At 37.9% G+C, this 20,480-nt stretch overlaps 1 protein-coding gene across 1 annotated transcript in view; it reads right to left on the bottom strand.

Moving 5' to 3' along the window:
- Positions 1 to 14,711, bottom strand: part of LOC121374437 (galanin receptor type 1-like) — a 79,916-nt gene extending 65,205 nt beyond the window's left edge. Inside the window, exon 1 of the mRNA XM_041501539.1 lies at positions 14,227 to 14,711. Within this exon, the coding sequence (XP_041357473.1) occupies positions 14,227 to 14,711 (485 nt within the window). The remainder of the gene's footprint in view (positions 1 to 14,226) is intronic.
- Between the last annotated feature and the right edge of the window lie 5,769 nt (positions 14,712 to 20,480).

The following is a 20,480-nucleotide window of genomic DNA, read 5'->3' as shown; positions in this document are numbered from 1 at the left end:
GAGTGCGTCGTTAAATAAAACATTTCCTTCTTCCTTCCTACTACCTATCGCTGTGTAAAACTATACTACATTCCGCCTCGCATAGAAGCATAGGTGTTCTATTAAATGAACGAAACCTGTCTGATTCCAAGATCACGCTACCGATATCCATGGCTTGCAAGTCATGTCACGTGCTGACGGCTCGAGGCAGAATTGTTATGAACACTGCTGTCATGGTATGCGCTGCTGGGATACTATGTTAATGGAAACCATTCCATTAGTGACGACAGTGTGTGCGCATGTGTGTGTGCGTGTGCGTGTGTGTGTGTATGTGTGTTGTGTGTATGTTGTTTTTGTTTGTTGTATATGTGGTGTAGCTGTGTGTGTGTGTGTGTGTGTGTGTGTGTGTGTTTGCGAGTATATGTGTGTATTTGTATGTGTGTGTACGTGTGCGTGTGTGTATTGTATGTGTGTTATGTCTGTATTATAATACTGTGTTATGGTCGTACATAATATGTTTTGTTGCCTTTTTAATTGAAGGCTTGTGCCTCTTAGTCATAGGCGTACGGGCTCCAAATGTAGAGGGTAGCTGGCTTTCGCCCGAATTAAACGAAAATGCCCGAATCTGCACAACAACATTAACTTTATTCATATTAGCATCACTACCAAGCAGCTGTATAGGGTTGTAAACGAATCACAATGCATTTTTACACTGATTACAACACATTGTGAGGGTAGAATGATGGAAATAGATGTTAAAACGGCCTTAGGTTATCACAGTTGACTCGAATATCTGTATAATATTTGCTCGAATTTCAGGTTTTTCTCCAGTACTAGTGGGCAATTGCAATCCTCCCCCTGCCCCCTCCCCTGCTCTCTCTCTCTCTCTCTCTCTCTCTCTCTCTCTCTCTCTCTCTCTCTCTCTCTCTCTCTCTCTCTCTCTCTCTCTCTCTCTCGTACGCTTATGGATTTAGCAGTCATATATCAGTGTCACCAGGACTATATCAAGTACAGAGATTTCACTCTCATATACTTTTAGTTTATTAATAACTTCTTCATTTCTTCATTTGGACATATTAAGTTAAAACTCGAGACACTTTATGGACTGAATATCATGTGCTCTTCTTTATCAAATAATACAGTGGATTTGTTATTTTAGAGATAAAAAACGTCTTGCTATTAAAGTGTAAATGTTCTTCCTGTGACCGTTATATCAGGATACGCATGGGACGTCATTTAGTCTCGTAATGAGGCATGCGATAAGGGACTTCCTCTCCATCTATCACGCTCCTCTCTTTCTATTACAGATGTCTTTGCGAGCAGTGACGGCAGAACTCTTCCTTGACATTACATTGGGAAACTTAATTATTATCTCTGTGGCTTTCAAGTGAAGAAACCGGCCTCGGTGGCGTCGTGGTTAGGCCATCGAACTACAGGCTGGCAGGTACTGGGTTCGGATCCCAGTCGAGGCGTGGGATTTTTAATCCAGATACCGACTCCAAACCCTGAGTGAGTGCTCCGCAAGGCTCAATGGGTAGGTGTAAACCACTTGCACCGACCAGTGATCCATGGTTTGTGCTATCCTGCCTGTGGGAAGTGCAAATAAAAGATCCTTTGCTGCTAATCGGAAAGAGTAGCTCAAGTGAAGAACAGGCGAATTTGAAGAGAGAACGAGAGAGAACAAGAGAGGGTGAGAACGAGAGAGGGAGAGAAAGAGAGAAATGGGGAGGGGAGAGATAGAGAAGGAAGAGGGGACGAGAGAGAGAGAGAGAGAGAGAGAGAGAGAGAGAGAGAGAGAGAGAGAGAGAGAGAGAGAGAGAGAGAGAGAGAGAGAGAGAGAGAGAGAGAGAGAGAGAGAGAGAGAGAGAGAGAGATTTGAGAGGAAAAACCCTACCGCCGCCACATAGGCTATTCCTTACTGTAAAATTTTAAAATGATATTTTATATCCATTTTTCCATAGAAAGGACAGTATATAGCATATCTTTTGTACGATGGTAAACCTGGGTACATGAAGAAGGTCCACTCTCAGGTCGTATGATCAAACCTCCTCGACGAAAACATTGTCCCCCAATGTCCCCAACAAATAAATTTAATTTTATTGTCCACTCGACTGCAACCCTGCTAAGAATTATAATAGATGTCTGGAGATAGCATTTTTCGTTCAACGTAAACGGAAGTATGTTCTTGCTATATCCAATAATTGTAAATATAATGTTAATGACCCTTCCCATTTAATTAAGCCACAGTTGCATACATTGTCCTGTTTACTCTGGGAAATGGTGTGTCCTTTCATAGTATGAAATTAGGTAACAACTATTTTGTTAATACCAGCTGGACGTGTTGTCCTCATTCCGTTATTAGCGTGTATGTATTTGGCAGAACGTGACCAACTGCATTCACTTCTGACGGTCGAACCAACAGTGCTTTATCAGCATTTTGTTGTTGTTGTAATATAATAGTTTTTAGAACATACCTTGAGGTTATAATTTTTAAACATTTGTTTATCATTTGTGGTGTCCTTTAAAGGATATTTTTAACGTTAAGCCAAATACGTTCGTGTCAAGTGCATAAGAAGAATATGTAAAACCACAAAATAAATAATTGTACATTATTCGCAGGTGAATTAACAAAGTTGATAACTCGTGAAAACAGTTAAGAGGTTGATAATATTACATCTGTACGTATATGTTGAATAGTAAATTAAATATGAAAGGTAAGTTGGTCTAATTATTCTAAAATTTGTATTGCTTATATTATACAATTCCTTAATATTACCAGTCGAGATTTTGGGGGTTATGTTTAATATATAAAAGGTTAAAGTTTGTTTTGCTTTACGATACCACTAGAACACATTGATTTCTTAATCATCGGCTATTGCATGTCAAACATTTGGTAATATTACCTACTATCTTTGAGAGGAAAATCGCTACATTTTTTCATTAGTAGAAAGTGTGCACGATTCCACATACCACGTCCTTTGATATACCAATCATGGTCCAATGGCTGGAACGATAACTAGCCCAATGGGCCCGCTGTCGGGGATCGATCTTAGACCGACCGCGCATCAGGCGAGCGATTTACCACAAGCCTACGTCCCACCCCCTTGTTTCATATATAAATGACAAATGTAAAGTTCAAAGTAAACTGTTTCCCCTGTTTACAAGTGTTACAAAGCGAAACAGACGTCTAGATATCGGCAGATTTGGAACGTTTCCGCTAGAACCTCCTCGGCCGATTCCTTAAATCATACTTCATACGCCCAACAATCTGCGATATGTCAGAGTTTCGGTTCATCCATACTGTTTTTGAATCAAAAAAGAAAGAAATGTCTTCTCATCACATTTTTATTTACGTTACGTGACGTCGGATATATGGTTACAGATTACACAGATAATGAGAGAGGAAACCCGCTGCCGCCACTCCATGGGCTACTCTTTTATGATTAGCAGCGAGGTATTGACGGCTGAACCCGAGGGTGCAGTGAACACTGGTGTTTTTGTTTGTTGTTTTGCTAGGTTTTCTTCTTTTTTTTTTTTTTTTTTTTCAAAGTGAAACATAATTATGTAGTCATGTTTGTATATAATTCCATCGCCGACATCGTGTTATCTTTGCAAGTTAAAAGGCCCCCGCTAATATAAAAAATCAGACAGATATTTTATTCGTTTTTGTGTTTATTACTGATAATAAACTGTGTTAAAAATTGTGTATGCTATATGTAAGGGGTCTGAATGAGAAAAATCTAATTAAGGCCGACGTTTGAAATGAAAATGGCAAACTTCTTCAAATGTGTACAACTACTACTATAACTGAACTGGTCATTTCCGCTTCGTTATAACAGTACTTTACTCACTGTCACATACTAGATGAATTCAAATTTGATAAATAATGTGTGTATTTTGTACTCTAAAAGTGAACAGGATCTTTTAAAATAGGACCTAAGTTATTTTCGACTTCAGACCACATTGTCCGACTCCCAAGACGCGGTCGAATTTTGACATGGTCATATTTTTCTACATATGTTTGCTAACGAAGTGCTTATTTAAAACAAAATACACAATCTGAATTTTGAGAAACGTCAGCTATTGTACAGCGATCATCAACGATGATAAACTGACCTTAGCTGTGATCTAAACCACCATGGCTGTTCTTTTCACAGTCAGTTTACCCTAAGAATATAAAATGAATTGGCTTTCGGAAATCTTCGCAGTTTGGAAACGCTCAGTTTGTCTAGCTTAGGAAGTTCCTATATATTACTGTGCTATCATTTTCTTGCTGTCAATACAACACAATGCAATACAATACAATACAATACAATACAATACATACAATATAATCGTTATTGCAACCATTGTATAAATACACTGGTTAAGGGGACAGATTCCCATTTATTAAAAGAAAGAGAACGAAAACATACGAAACACATTCACGCACACACAAATTTACATTCATATACATGTTTACACAAGCGCGCGCACGCACACACACACATACACACACACACACACACACACACAACACACACACACACACATGCAAACAAACACACACACACACACACACACACACACACACACACAGACGAACACAAACGCACAAGACACACACGATAAGATAACAATATAGTAATGATCTGCCAAACAGCTATATACAAAATACTCAACCAACTCCTTTGAATCGGGCAAGGGGACTGCAGAGGGTTTTTTAAATCGCTTTACTATTAATTCTTGTATCGATTTTGATACTCGTAACGTTGTGTTTGGATTACATTCAAGATTAAGTTTTATTTTGTCAGAATCACTCAGTGTTCTACTTCTATGTATAAGAACAGTTTATTATGTGTATTTTCCGGTATAGGATATTTGCATATAAAATGGATTTCGTTCTCTATTTCTTTAACTTAGTTATTTTATACCAGGTACGTGAACTTAGTTATTTTATACCAGGTTTGTCAACTCAGTTATTTTATACAAGGTACGTCCTATATATCACTAAATCAATGCCAATGGGTTGAGTAGATTCCATTTGTACTTACTTTGTACGGGTGTGCGTATTTGTTCACTATGCATTGTTAATTACGTATACGTATACGCGTACGAATTACGTACTATACGCATACGAATTACGGACTATACACATACGCATACGAATTACGGGCTATACGCATACGCATACGAATTACGGACTATACGCATACGAATTACGGACTATACGTATACGAATTACGGACTATACGTATACGCATACGAATTACGGACTATACGCATACGAATTACGGACTATACGCATACGAATTACGGACTATACGCATACGCATACGAATTATGGACTATACGCATACGCATACGAATTACGGACTATACGTATACGCATACGCATTACGGACTATACGTAATATGTGCTATCCTGTCTATGGGATGGTGCATAGAAAATATCCCTTGCTACTAATGGAAACATGTAGCGGGTTTCCTCTCTAAGACTAAAATGTCAAAATTACCACATGTTTGACATCCAATAGCCGTTGATTAATAAGTCAATGTGTTCTAGTGGTGTCGTTAAACAAAACAGACTTTAACTTTGGACAACAACATTTCTAAACTGGCATATTGGGGACAGTGGCTGTCTCCAAGGTCATTTTAGCTCAAACAAAGGTTGTTTCCTTGTCAACAATAATAAGAAACAAAAGCAATTGACTGGTCTCATGTCGTTGTCTAATTGAAAGTGGGACCGCTTGCACTGTGTTTCCAATATCAGTGTGTTGAACTAATGAAAGATTTTCAAGACAGAATCCCACCAATCTTTCACTCCAGGGAACATGTGCAAGCATAATTGTTTTCGAGATCGCACATTTTCTCTTCCAGGTCCGAATCTGTTTTCACCATAGTATGACTTTCGTCACCAATAGCATTTGTTTCTTTTACTTATCTATAAATAATTAATTTTGTTATGACAGTCATTCCTAGTAGTAGTAGTAGTAAGTAGTAGTAGTAGTAGTTGTAGTAGTAGTAGTAGTAGTAGTAGTAGTAGTAGTAGTAGTAGCAGTGGTGGTGGTGGTGGTGGTGGTGGTGGCGGTCGTCGTCGTCGTCGTCGTAGTAGTAGTAGTAGTAGTAGTAGTAGTTGTTGTTGTAGTGGTGGTAGTAGCAGTATTAGTAGAGTATTAGTAGCAGAGGTAATAGTAGTAGTAGCAGAAGTAGTAATAGTAGTAATAGTAGTACCAGAAGTAGTACCAGAAGTAGTAGTAGTGGTTGTTGTTGCTGTAGTGGTAGTAGTAGCAGTATTAGTAGCAAAGGTAGTAACAGTAGTAGTACCAGAAGTAGTAGTAGTAGTAGTGGTGGTAGTAGTAGTAGTAGTAGTAGTAGTAGTAGTAGTAGTAGTAGTAGTAGTACTAGTAGATATGCAATTTTGATTCTGTCACTATTTAAAAGGCATTCGACCTGCATACTACAAATAGATAACATATTCCTATTATATGTCAGCATACCAGTAAGAACAATGTCTGGAGTGAGGGGCACAATATATATTGAGGGGTAGCACGGTCTCTAGTGCTGGTGGTGGTCTTGGGGAGGGGCACAATCCAGATTTATATCATTATTTATATACATTTATTAATCAGTAAAGAGGGATATAGCTGGGGGGTTTTTGTTGTTGTTGTTTGTTTTTGTTTGTTTTTTTCTTATGTTTTTTTTTTTTTTTTTTTTTTTTTGGGGGGGTGGAGGTGGCTCACGATATAATAGAGTATGATCTTGTCAAATGTACATCGAAGAATGTTAATATCAGTTCATTGGGATGGAGATATTTTGAATATGTGCTACATATAAACAAACAACGTCATTATCTTGCATTTTCAGTATCACGGTTTTTTTTTTTTTATTAACAATGTTCATTACGTTTTATATTCTGTGACATATTGCGCATGGCTGAAACATATGTTTTTAATTATGCACGCACTGAACCAAAATTGCGTAACGTAACACAACCGACATTATTATATCAATGGAAACATTATCACGTCCAAAAAAACCACAAAAGAATATGCAAATACTTTATTTTGTTCTAAAAGGTTTTTTGAATGGTTACATATAGATACCGTATTAAAATAGGTAATAAAGACATACAGAAGTGCATTAATATGGAACTATGCTTTGCTTTGAGGGTAGTGGACCTTTACGGTCTCTATTAATAGAGGTGGTGTTATTATGCAAATATTTTTCTTTAACCAAATAGAGCGTGGAACCACTCTTAGTGCGAACCTCCCATTTTTTGATCAACTGACCGGTTCTACCCTCCTCTACATAGCCTCTTAAAGTTGTGGCCATTGATACGTGTCTGAAAAACATGAATATGGTGATATTATTGTTGTTGACAATGAAAGTAACACCCCCCGACATTAATGTGCAAGAGTTAAATATCACCATGCTATGGGCTGAAATAGAAAATGTGTTAGATATGGTTCGGCTCATCAGACCCGAGGGAACTGGCGGTCTGTGCACCCCCACCTCCTACTCGAAGACGAAAATGTACGGGTTTTTGTCCTATTCTATATAAAATTCTGTCTTGTGCCCCCCTTCCCCCGCCTCTAGAGTATGCCACCTTCCACTACAGCCTGTCCCCCCCACTAGAGACTGCCCCTTACACTAAAGCTCCCCCCCCCCCCCCCTCCAGATATCGGCTGTGACTGACCACAAAGCATGAGATTAAGCAAATGAACTTTATCCCCGAATAGCATCTAAGACCAAGTCTGTTTGCCTCAACAATGAGCATAAATTACGTAAGCCCATGACAGACGTGCTAGAACATTTAGTGAATGTAAGCACTACCCATGTCTTGGAACGGATAGGAGGAGGCAGAAAACGCCATTAGAAATGTTTTTGCCATAACTATGCTTTCCGAGAATCAACTTCTCAGGCAGGTTTAGCTGTCCACCTTATTTGAAGAATATTGCAAATATTTCAAGAATTCTTCATTTTCATTAGTGGTGATATAAATCTTATGAATTTATCCACATTTGCCTCTCGCATAAAATTTCTGTTAAAAAAGTGACACCACAAGTCGAATTAGAAATCTAAATTTGAGGCTATTCTTTACAATTCTTTTCACTTTCTGACATTTTCTTCCAGCTTAAAATGTTACAAACAGAGATGACCTCCCACACCATAACATGAATTTCGACCATTGAACACCTGTCAGATGATCGATTGAGCAATTCGGTCACCAACTGATGATGAATTAAAGAATTTTAGAATGTAATTGTTCACCAAGTAACCGATTGGCGGTTCTTGTGGTTTTAAAGTTGCGTAGCCGACACGCGAACAGAACAACGATCCTCGTGAAATAATTTGCCCTGGAATACCTTGTTTTAAACTATCACCCAGGGGCGTGAGTACAACTGCACTCCCATCAACTCAATCTATAAAGAGATGCAAGACATGACTCATTGGAACAAACAATGTTTCCCCCTCTAAAAGCTTATAATATAACACCAATTAGTTTGACGAGTGTAATTTTCCCCTTCAACATTTTGAAAAGTGATTTTTCACCTTCCTGGGTTTTAAAAACAAAAGTCTGCCATTGACACTGAGCTTACAATATTTGTATGTGAAAAAAACTTAGCACATGTTTTGATCAATTGTTTCAGAACATTTGTTATTTATGACATTTTTCAAGAAAAAAACCCATAAGCATCCCATTCAGTTTGCAATGGCTTTTTATATGCACATATAGGACAGCATTACAGTGGTCTTTTATATGCACAAATAAGACAATGACAAGAAATAACTCAACATGCATGTTCAGAACAAGAAGGAAGGAAATATTTTATTTAACGACGCACTAAACACATTTTATTTACGGTTATATGGCGTCAGACAAATGGTTAAGGACCACACAGATATTAAGAGAGGACTGTCGCCACTTCATGGGCTACTCTTTTCGATTAGCAGCAAAGGATCTTTTATATGCACCATCCCACAGACAGGGTAGTACATACCACGGCCTTTGATATACCAGTCGTGGTGCACTAGCTGGATAGAGTAATCCAGCTGATGATGACGACCAGTGATACTAGCCTCTTATAATATTGATTTTAAAGCATCTTTCCACCAGAAATGTATAAGTTAAAGTTTGTTTTGTTTAACGACACCACTAGAGCACATTGCATAATAATCATTGGCTATTGGATGTCAAATATTTGGTAATTTTGACATATAGTTTTAGAGAAGAAACCCGCTACATGTTTCCATCAGTAGCAAAAGGTATTTTATATGTGCCATTTCACAGACAGGGTAGTACATACCACGGCATTTGATATGCCTGTCGCGGTGCACTTTGCTGGAACAAGAAATAGCCCAATGGGCCCACCGGCGGGGATCGATCCTAAACCGTCCCTCATGCTGACCAATGCAACTAACCTCTAACATATAGGTTTTAAGACATCTTTCCTCCAAACTATTTCACGTTACAGCCAGTGCACCACGACTGGTATATCTAAGACCGTGGTATGTACTATCCTGTATGTGGGATGATACATTAATGATCCACTGCTGCTAATCGAAAAGAGTAGCCCATGAAGTGGCGACAGCGGGTTTCCGATCTCAATATCTGTGTGGTCCTTAACCATATGTTCGACATCATATAACCCATGTATTTTTGGTGCTGGGGTGTCATTAAACACTCATTCATTCATATAACCGTAAATAAAATGTGTTGAGTGCGTCGTTAAATAAAATATTTCCTTCGTTCCTTCCTTTCCTCTAGAAGTTAGCCTACAAGCATATTACGAGATCAGTCGTAATAAACAGACATTCTTCTTTGACTTAGACTTGACATATCTTAAACGTCATATAGGTTCTTCTTTGGGATACACTTAGTTGAACTATATCTGTCTTTGACATTGTTGGCTGACACAGCCTACTATGTTCACCAAAGTCACACCCAGCATTCCGGCAGTTGTGCCAAAAGCTGAAGAATACTACTAGCTTTATTACTATAGATTAGCCAACCTTTGAAGTTGTCTTCAAAACGTTCAAGCACGCGAGGTATGGAGAGGACATATGTGGTGCCATAGCCAAGGTAGTCGCTTTATCCCAAGCAATATATATATATATAACAGACAGAAAATATTCCTCCCCAGATTGGCTTCTGGTTTCCAGAAGTAGAAGGTGGACATATTTAGCTTTGGCTTCCGATTAGGGAAATAGGATGAGTCTGCAAAACATCCAATTTCGCACATGGACGCACATAAGCTAGAAAATGCATCACTTCACATTACAGCCGCACATTTTGTCGTATGTCACCCAAAGGAAACAACCCGAGTAACTGATGGTTTTAAGATACTAAAGTACTAATCGAAGTTATATCCCACATTGGGTTTACTTATTACATTATGATTTGTGAAAATTCGTAAAACTAAAACTTGTATTAACATTATACTGACCTGTTACTATGTACAAATAACAGGCATAGTAGGCAACATAAACAGGCGTCAAAATTGCTGAAATTCCTCCCGGACATTCGGTCCGGCAAAGCTACAACTTTTGCCGGACCGAATCAAAACCTACGGGACTAAATATGACCATAACGTATAAACGTTGGTCTGACGGGAAGGCCGGTTAAACGATCTTTCGGCCCGAGATGATGTTGAACGGCAAAAACCGGTCGGGGCGGCAGTATTTCGATCCCTGATAAACATCAAAAAGTTGTATTTTATATGTGAAAAATGATCATATTAACAATATAATATCCAGACACAAACAACGTACACGAACATTTTGAAACAGCCTGTAGTACACATTATACCACACGTGTAGACACAAAAGTAAAGTTTGTTTTATTTAACGACGCCGCTAGAGCACATTGATTTTTTATCTTATCATCGGCTATTGGACGTCAAACATATGGTCATTCTGACACTGTTTTTAGAGGAAACCCGCTGTCGCCACATAGGCTACTCTTTTTACGACAGGCAGCAAGGGATCTTTTATTTGCGCTTCCCACAGGCAGGATAGCACAAATCATGGCCTTTGTTGAACCAGTTATGGATCACTGGTCGGTGCAAGTGGTTTACACCTACCCATTGAGCCTTGCGGAGCACTCACTCAGGGTTTACCGGCCTCGGTGGCGTCGTGGCAGGCCATCGGTCTACAGGCTGGTAGGTATGGGGTTCGGATCCCAGTCGAGGCATGGGATTTTTAATCCAGATATCGACTCCAAACCCTGAGTGAGTGCTCCGCAAGGCTCAATGGGTAGGTGTAAACCACTTGCATCGACCAGTGATCCATAACTGGTTCAACAAAGGCCATGGTTTGTGCTATCCTGCCTGTGGGAAGCGCAAATAAAAGATCCCTTGCTGCCTGTCGTAAAAGAGTAGCCTATGTGGCGACAGCGGGTTTCCTCTAAAAAAAAAAATCTGTATGGTCCTTAACCATATGTCTGACGCCATATAACCGTAAATAAAATGTTTTGAGTGCGTCGTTAAATAAAACACTTCTTTCTTTTCTTTCACTCAGGGTTTGGAGTCGGTATCTCGATTAAAAATCCCATGCCTCGACTGGGATCCGAACCCAGTACCTACCAGCCTGTAGACCGATGGCCTGCCACGACGCCACCGAGGCCGGTATTGTAGACACAATTGCAGTCAATAACAATCAATTGTTTTATAGTCTGTTTAAACGTCCAAGTGTTTTGTAATTTGTCATCTATAAAAGGCACCTTATTAATCTTTAATATGTCTGTTATTTGTGTCGTCGTAATGTAAATTCGTAATGTAACAGGTCGTCGTAATGTAAATTTTGTTTTTATGTTTTCATTTCAGGGATTTTCACGAATCATAATAATATTATATTATATAGTTAGCAAAAACATGGTATAATTTTGATTATGACTTTCGGTTATTTTTTATTCCATCATTGCAAACTGAAACGCATTTGGCTTGTTTTACCAGTGGTATGTGGCCTGTTCATCAGAAAGCCATAACCTAATACGTCCAATACAATTTTCTACCACAAAAATATTTTTAAAAATTGGCTTAAAAGCAGCCAACCATGAGCTTTATCTTCACTACATTTCGTTTCTCTCAGTGCACGTATTTAGAGAGAGAGGCATGTTGGCTAATCACACAACTGTAAATGTGGCTGTAATAAATATTGTTTAAAGCACGTAAAGAGTGAGTTACTACATTTCGTTTCTCTCAGTGCACGTATTTAGAGAGAGAGGCATGTTGGCTAATCACACAACTGTAAATGTGGCTGTAATAAATATTGTTTAAAGCACGTAAAGAGTGAGTTACTACATTTGTCTGGGTGGCTTACGACAGATCACTTTCCCTGTCAAAACAAGCGATTTGTCACGTCAAGCGTGGGGGTCAATGTGGGGATTACTTTAATAATCAGGCTATTGACGTTATTCCCAGTCAGTGGGCGAGACGTAACCCAGTGGTAAAGCGCTCGTCTGGTGCGCGATCGGTCTGGGATCGATCCCCGTCGACGGACCCATTTGACACTTTCTCGTTCCATCCAGTGCACCATGACTAGTATACCATGACCGTAGTATGTGCTATCCTTCTGGGAAAGTGCATATAAAAGATCCCTTCGAAAAATATAGCGGGGTTCTTCTCTAAGACTGTATGTTAAAATTACCAAATGTTTGACATCCAGCAGCCTATGATTCATCAAACAATGTGCTTTAGACTTGTCGTTAAAGAAAACAAACCTTTTTACAGCAATCATGCAGTTATATCGCCTAATGTCAGTGGTGACTCTAAAGTGAACTGTATCTATCTATCTGTGATGGGGTGTCGTTAAACATTCATGTTTACTGTGTATAATTACATCTCCACTGAAGAGTATACAGCTCAACAGACTGGCATCTATGCCAATTTTTTTAGTTATTATATAGTTTTCAGTTAGTTCATTATCCAGCCGAAAATACCCTTTTGTAGTTGTCTCAATGCACCTGGAGGTTAAAGTCAACCAGTTGATCCAACATGGCTGTTTTCTCACTCAGATAAACCATCTCCATAGTATAGAGGTGTACACTACTAGTATTAACGCCATCCCCTACCATTAATCAACCGGCGGTGTAATGGTTAAGCCATCGGCCTTGGGTTCGCGTCCCGGTTAGGATTGGAAAACCGACGGTACCGACTACTGTGGAGAAACGACCGTACAACCCAGAGCAATTCAGGTTGGCGTTCATACGACGTAGTATAGTGTACAGAGTATGATGATGATAATGATGTTGATGATGATGATGATGATAGCGAAAATTGTTATAATGATAATAATAACAACCATGATGATAATGACGACGACGACGATGACGATGGTGATGATGGTGGTGGTGATGATGATGATGATGATGACGATGATGATGGTGGTGATGATGAAAAAAATGTGATTGTGCATGATGAGATATTGGTAGTGATAAAGACAATGATGATGATGACGATGACGACGACGATGACTACAAGTCGACGACGATGGTATGATATATTCATATATCCAAATAAGGTTCAAGCACGCTGTCCTCGACTGATCGCTATTCTACTGACTGGACTGTTCAGGACAGGTGCTATAGTAGCGAATCACTGTGATATAAGTAACAACCACAGTCGCATAGTAACAAGCCGCCTTTTGTATCTTATATCTGACATGGGGCGCGATGAAACTTTGTGCCAGAGCGCTTGTTTGAATTGCGGCAATCGTGTTAGATACTCGATTTTTACTCCTTCCTGTCCGTTTGCCACGACTGACATATCAAAGGCGGTGATAGTTATTGTTATGTAAGTGGGTAAAAGGTATATAAAACACCCTTTGCTACAGTTTGGAAGGAATATTAGATGTGTAATAGCAAGTAGCTCGCATTACCCCCTCACCTCAGTCTCAAAATCTCTCTCTCTCTCTCTCTCTCTCTCTCTCTCTCTCTCTCTCTCTCTCTCTCTCTCTCTAAAGTATCAATATACTAATAAAGGTTTGATACCAATTGGCTGTAATTAAAAATGTTCAGAGGTGACGTTAAATAAATATCCTCCACCCCACCCCCCACCCCCACCCCCCGACAGGATACTACTTACCATGGCCTTTAATATGCATTCACATTTACTCAGGATAGAACTCATTATGATGTTTGATACATCAATCGCAGAATACTGTCTGGAATGAAAAATAGTCGCTAGAATGTATCGTAACATTTATTGCACCGCATAACTGCAGTCATTAATCATAACAGAAAACAAAAACTTTTATTTCACTTACCTTTCTATGCTAACAGCTGTTAAGTTCATTATGGATGCCAGCGCAGATAACATTTCCACAGTCCCAGAAAGTTTACATAGGAATGGTCCGATCCCCCAGTGTCCAATGAAATACCTTGACGTCTCAAACGGCACACACACAACCAGGTAAAGTAGGTCGGCCACTGCAAGACTGACCATGAAAGACGCTGTCACACTGCGGGATTTGCGGTCCCCCAACATCGCGAATATCACCAACGAATTTCCAATGAGACCCACCAGGAAAGCTGTCCCATACACGGCCACCGTTGGGATGAAGTGTGGTTCTTGCAGCCATGGTTTCTGTAAGTTGGAGATATCACCTTCGTAGTAAAAGTAATAGTCTTGGGATCCCTGGGCGAGCAGATCCGAATCTTCTAGAATAAGCGATCCAATGTTTGAGTCATTCAAAAGTGGATGAATTCTGTTCGCGAGGGGTTCGTTCGTTTCATTTGCTGACATAACCATATCGGTTTACGGGTGTCTTTTGATTAATCAAACAAACTCACCCATATTAAAATAAGGTTTTGTGAAAGTAACATTTCCAATAACTCTCTTTTTTTGTGGGCGATAACAGTAAGATGATCGCTGTTGAAGAATGTTCAGTTTGTAACAGGCAGTGCCCTTCAGAATGAAGACTTTATACATACATGAAGAAGATAAACACAGGTGTCAGTCATAAGGCAACGCGTGGTAATGGTCGAAGCAGGAAGATCCATCGATCGACCACATATATCTCTCACAGGCAGTTGAACCAATTGAAACAGCAATCCGTCCTCGTTTAATATACACATGCATCCGATACTTAATTACATACCTGTTTCAGAAGAAGAAGAAAACTCAGCTCTTTAAAAACAGTAATAAAAAAGATAAACTTTTTGCACTATAATAAGCTGTGAACATGAAAGTCAATTGAATTTACATACGAAAACCGAATCATCACAAATGGCAATAATAAAATTTAAAAAAACAAATCAGGATTCGATGATCCAAAAGCGCAAAGAATTAATGGAACCACGGGCTACTGACAGCTTAAGGTTTTGCTCAAGTCGGTAAAAACGTCAGATCGTCCAATGACAATGGAACATGAGCGCCACAAGCGTCATAGCGTTAGATCTGCTCCATCGAATCATGTCTGTGGCTCTCAGCGGTATCCCGCGAACAAATCTCTCACTCAGTTATCACGATGTCTTTCCCTGCAAAACATACATACGAGAGAAATTAGGAACACGTTTTGCAATGTCGGCGTAGAAAAACCTTATGCCTTCAATGATACGTGCGCTAGCGTTTCCTGGCTTATTGGAATGCTTCTTCTAAACAGTACATGGGCATGTGTATATATATTGAAAATAAGCATAAGCAAAATGGAGTTTTGGAACGAAAGGCTATTGTAACCGGTATTCTGGGGTTTCTGGTGTTTATTATTTCAAGAATTTAGTTTTTTGTTATTTTGTGATTTGTTTTGTGTTTTGTCTTTTTTTTTAAAGATATTGTTTTAACAAATTTCCATATTTACTTTAGTCACATATTATATAGACAAACAACATTCTTCAGTTAGTTAGTTAGTCACAGCTTAGACACATTTATGAAACCAGTGAAAACTGAAATCTCGCCTCTACCTCCTATAGCATATTTTACTAATACAAAATATATACACAAAACGCATGTCATCTTGAGTTTTAAATGGATATTCCTTATCTTGTTCTTGCCTATTTTAACAATTAAAATTTCACATTATTATATTGTATTAATAGTCGCGGAATTATTGGCAGGTTAAGTCCGGTTCGAGCTACTTCAAACACGAGGACAACCACAAAGACAGAGATTAGATAGACTGGTGTTTTAAGTAAGAAAGTATAATTAATATGCAATAGATCTCTTTTACATTCCACTGCGCATGTCCGTGTCGCGGAGCAACTCGTGGACGCTAACCGTGAACCCACGCGAGATATCGCAAAAATAGCCCTGTGTACAATTTACAGGGCATAGACAATGGGAGGCCACGCAATAGGAATGTGAATATCTCCATGATTAATTATTCTTAGGGAAACCGAAAATTCTATCGACATTCAACAAAGATTTATTGGAGACATTTGTGAATTATTGCCTATCACGAAAAAAAAAAAAAAAATGTTAACGCCCGAGAAACCATCGGTTCGGATCCGTAATATCGGATATGGGCTGATATAATATTAGTGTGAGCGCGTGTATGTATACAGACATTTATCGTATTTAATATTATTTAAATATTTATAAAGCATTATACGGATAAATACATTCAGGATTCTTGTCGGGATTTCTTTTCACCCAGTTATTTAAATTTTTGTTCGGTATTTGGAATAAAATTAAATGATACATATGAAATTTGAGATAGTCATATTTTAAAACGGGTTTATAAAAGTGGGGCTACAGTCCCCCATCCGGCTTCTTGGTTGCTACCAACTAGAGAATGGTCAGAAATGTAATTGTATTGCATATACAGCTATTTATATTCGAAACAAGATTATTTAGCTTAAGAAACATATACGTTTTATTTATAGCAGATTAGACTAGCCGACAGCTTGATAATATGGCTATAAACTCAGGGTTGTCTCTTTATTATACATTCATGAGGGTTTATTATGCGCAGTCATAAGGTACTTCGTTTGAATGTTGGAAGCAAACATATTAAGTAATGCCTCGGACAACGGATAATGAACAAAAGGAAACAGGCCAAACTTGAATTTAAGCCGAAATAATTAAAACGGTGAATGAAAAAGAAGAAACAGTGCCTAATAAATAAATAAATAAATAAATAGTGCTAAAACTTCGTAAATACCAGATATTTCATATGAAGTTGTATATGACGAATATAAATGATGGTGAAGTGTAAATAAAAAAAGATTCAAAATAAATTGAATAATTAATAAATAAATAAACAAAATGCATGTAAATTAAAAAAAAAAAATAACCTTCGTAAATACCAGATACTACATATGAAGTTGTATATGACTGATATAAGTGATAGTAAAAAGTCAATAAATAAATAAATAAAGAAAGAAAGAAATAAAGAAATATAAAATAAAGAAATAAAACAAGATAAATAAAATAATAAATAAGGTCACGGCGCTACGCACACGTACACACACACACACACACACACACACATATATATATATATATGTGTGTGTCTGTGTGTGTGTGTGTGTGTGTACGTGTGTGTGTGTGTGCGTAGCGCCGTGACCTTATTTATTATTTTATTTATCTTGTTTTATTTCTTTATTTTATATTTCTTTATTTCTTTCTTTATTTCTTTTCATTTCAGTTTATTTTTTATTGTATGAATCGTTTAATTTTGCGTTGTTAAAACCTTTGACAGGCGACTCTAAAGACTTCGTCTAAGTTAATGTTTCACTGCTTTTGGTCTTAAACCATTCCGATGTAAACCTTAGTAGACCGTTTTTCGCAGCCATTTTACCTTTTGATACGAAATATGTACGTTAGTCGCTAGAGATTCACAGCTCCTACGAAGCTACTTACGACGCTCATGACAAATGTCGATAATGCCCCCAAGTTGTAAATAGCCTGGATACAGTCTAATTCGGCAAGGAAGGTTACTTTTCGCGCACATGCGCAATGGGAATGTGAAAGAGGTCTATTCTAATACAGAACAGGTTTCTATAATCCGGATATATAGAGACAAAGACGGAAATGCCGCATAATCTCGCGTGTTTGTTTATTTTTGTTGGTGCGTTTTATTTTTTAAATCAACGGATATCGCATTCACCTTGTTGCAGCATGAACATTTTATCATACTATCCCACTTTAAAAAAACGCACAGCAACAACAAAAACAGAAACAAATAATAATAATAATAATAATAATAATAATAACCCCCACACAACACCAAACAATAACGTACTTCGTTCAACTGAAGACGTCAAAACCAAAGTCCGCTTTACTGTTTCATAATGGCCAACATGGCATTTGATTGTGATATAGCAGCAGACATACACAAAATAATAGCGTGTCTAGGCAAGACTTTTGATCTGGATGATCTATTCTAAGGAAAGAAATGCTTAACATGTGTCTAATGGGATGTTATTGAAACAGTTGGTCAGGTGAGAGAAGAAACCCGCTGCATCCACATGGACTACTGTGGGATAACCACGATGGATTTTCTATATACACTTTCCCACAGACGGCCTTTGACAAATACTAGTTGTGGGATACAGGCTACATAATATATTTTCGAAGCTATCTTAGCTCTACGATATCGTAAAAGTGTCGTAGGCTATGACGTCACAACGACGAATGCCATACTCTACGGCGGTTTTACGGATGTCGTAGCGCTAAGATAGCTTCGAAAATCTGGGTCCACACCTACAATTGATAACTCATCACACGATCACTCTACACTTGAGTAAAGTCCATTCCTTGATATATTATAGACATGTTAATACTCGGTGGCGTCGGTGTCAAGCCATCGGAGCGAGTTTTAACGACTCAATGGGTTGGTGTAAGACCACTACACCCTCTTCTCACTAACCACGAACAACAAACAACTAACCCACTGTCCTGGGCAGACAGCCCAGATAGCTGACGTGTGTGCCCAGGACAGGTGCTTGAACCTTAATGGGACATAAGCACGAAAATACGTTGAAATGAAAAATACTAGTATACTCACACGAAACGTTCCTGTGCATGTATTGCACAAGTTATATGTATAATGGTAATGAAGAAACATCAAAACATTTCATAAAGACCATTTTAAGACGATTTGCAAAATTATGATGTGTTGTTGCAAACGCTATTGTATACCGCCCGCTATTGTAATAAATATTACGATAGCCTATTTTAATAAATATTACGATAGCGTTTGCAGTGGTAATGCGTCCACACATCAACCATTTACAAATACAAACTTTACAATTGGTTGTGCGACCATTTTATTTGGTGCTAAGGAAGTTCTTTCATCTATTATGGTAGAAATATACTTGAGATAACAACTTTAGCCGATTAAGAACGGTTTTCAAATTGTTTTAAAATAGAATTTCGACTTTTCATTAACAACACATAACATGTCCAGTACTTGTAAAATCTTCTATATTCTGGAATCCGACTCGAGGGTTTAAACAAAAATGCCATCCAAAGTGCATGCCGTTTGAGTACACCATAGTAATCAATAAGTGATTATGGTTGATAACTATGTTTTGTCATACAAATGTGGACGAATACCGAATGATTATGGAATCTGAAGCCACACGAAATCTGCTTTGTATTAAGACTGAAACATTTGTGCTTAATAAACTACTCATGTTTTTGAATCTGCAGTATTAAATATGACGAAGAAAATAGATTGTGTCATTCATGTTCTTTGCTATTTCAGAGTAAGCGAAAACCAATAAGAAAAGAAGCAGAAAAAGAAGAAAAAGAAATATATTGCATTAAAGGCGTATTCACAAAGTTGCAATGCCTTATTTTGCTATTTGTTCTCGTTCCAAACAGTGCACCACAACTGGTCAAAGGCCGTTGTATGTGCTTTCCTGTCTGTGGGAAAGTGTATATAACATAGCTCTTGCTGCTAATGGAAAACTGTAGCGGGTTTCCTCTGATAACTACGAGTCAGAATTAACAAATGCTTGATATCTAATAGCCGATGATCACTCTTAATGTTATTCTGTCTGTGGGATGACGCATATAAAAGATCCCTTGCTACTAATGGAAAAATGTAGTGGGTTTCCTCTCTAAAACTATGTCAAAATTACCAAATGTTTGACATCCAATAGCCGATGATTAATAAATCAATATATTCTAGTGGTGTCATTAAACAAAACAAACTTAAACTTCATTTCGCTATTTGTAACACATATTTGTGATAAATAACTAGAAACTAATCATATTATAATATTTGCATAATTAATTTAAGAATATTTTAATCTTTACAAAATTAATTAAAGAATATCAAAATTGTAACATCTTGTCACAAGACGTACATGTTAATTTCGTCGACAATCTTTGTCGCAAAATAATTATAAAGTACATAGAAAACATTTGTCACGTACCCATTAAAATAGCAGTCAGTTCTTCGTCGATATGAAGATGCAATTGTAATTCAAACTGTTTTTAAAATAGTAGTAAATAAACTAATTTTTGTTGGAATGTAATTCAAGGTATAATCTTTACATTTTCGTTCATTATGCAACTCTTTGCAGGTTTTTTTTTTATAGGAGTAGCAGCTAGTTCTCCTTCATCCTT

The sequence above is a fragment of the Gigantopelta aegis genome, chromosome 6 (assembly GCF_016097555.1).
Source record: "Gigantopelta aegis isolate Gae_Host chromosome 6, Gae_host_genome, whole genome shotgun sequence".
Taxonomy (NCBI): domain Eukaryota; kingdom Metazoa; phylum Mollusca; class Gastropoda; order Neomphalida; family Peltospiridae; genus Gigantopelta; species Gigantopelta aegis.
Note: the sequence above shows the minus strand (reverse complement) of the source record. Positions and strands in the feature narration are given on the sequence as shown.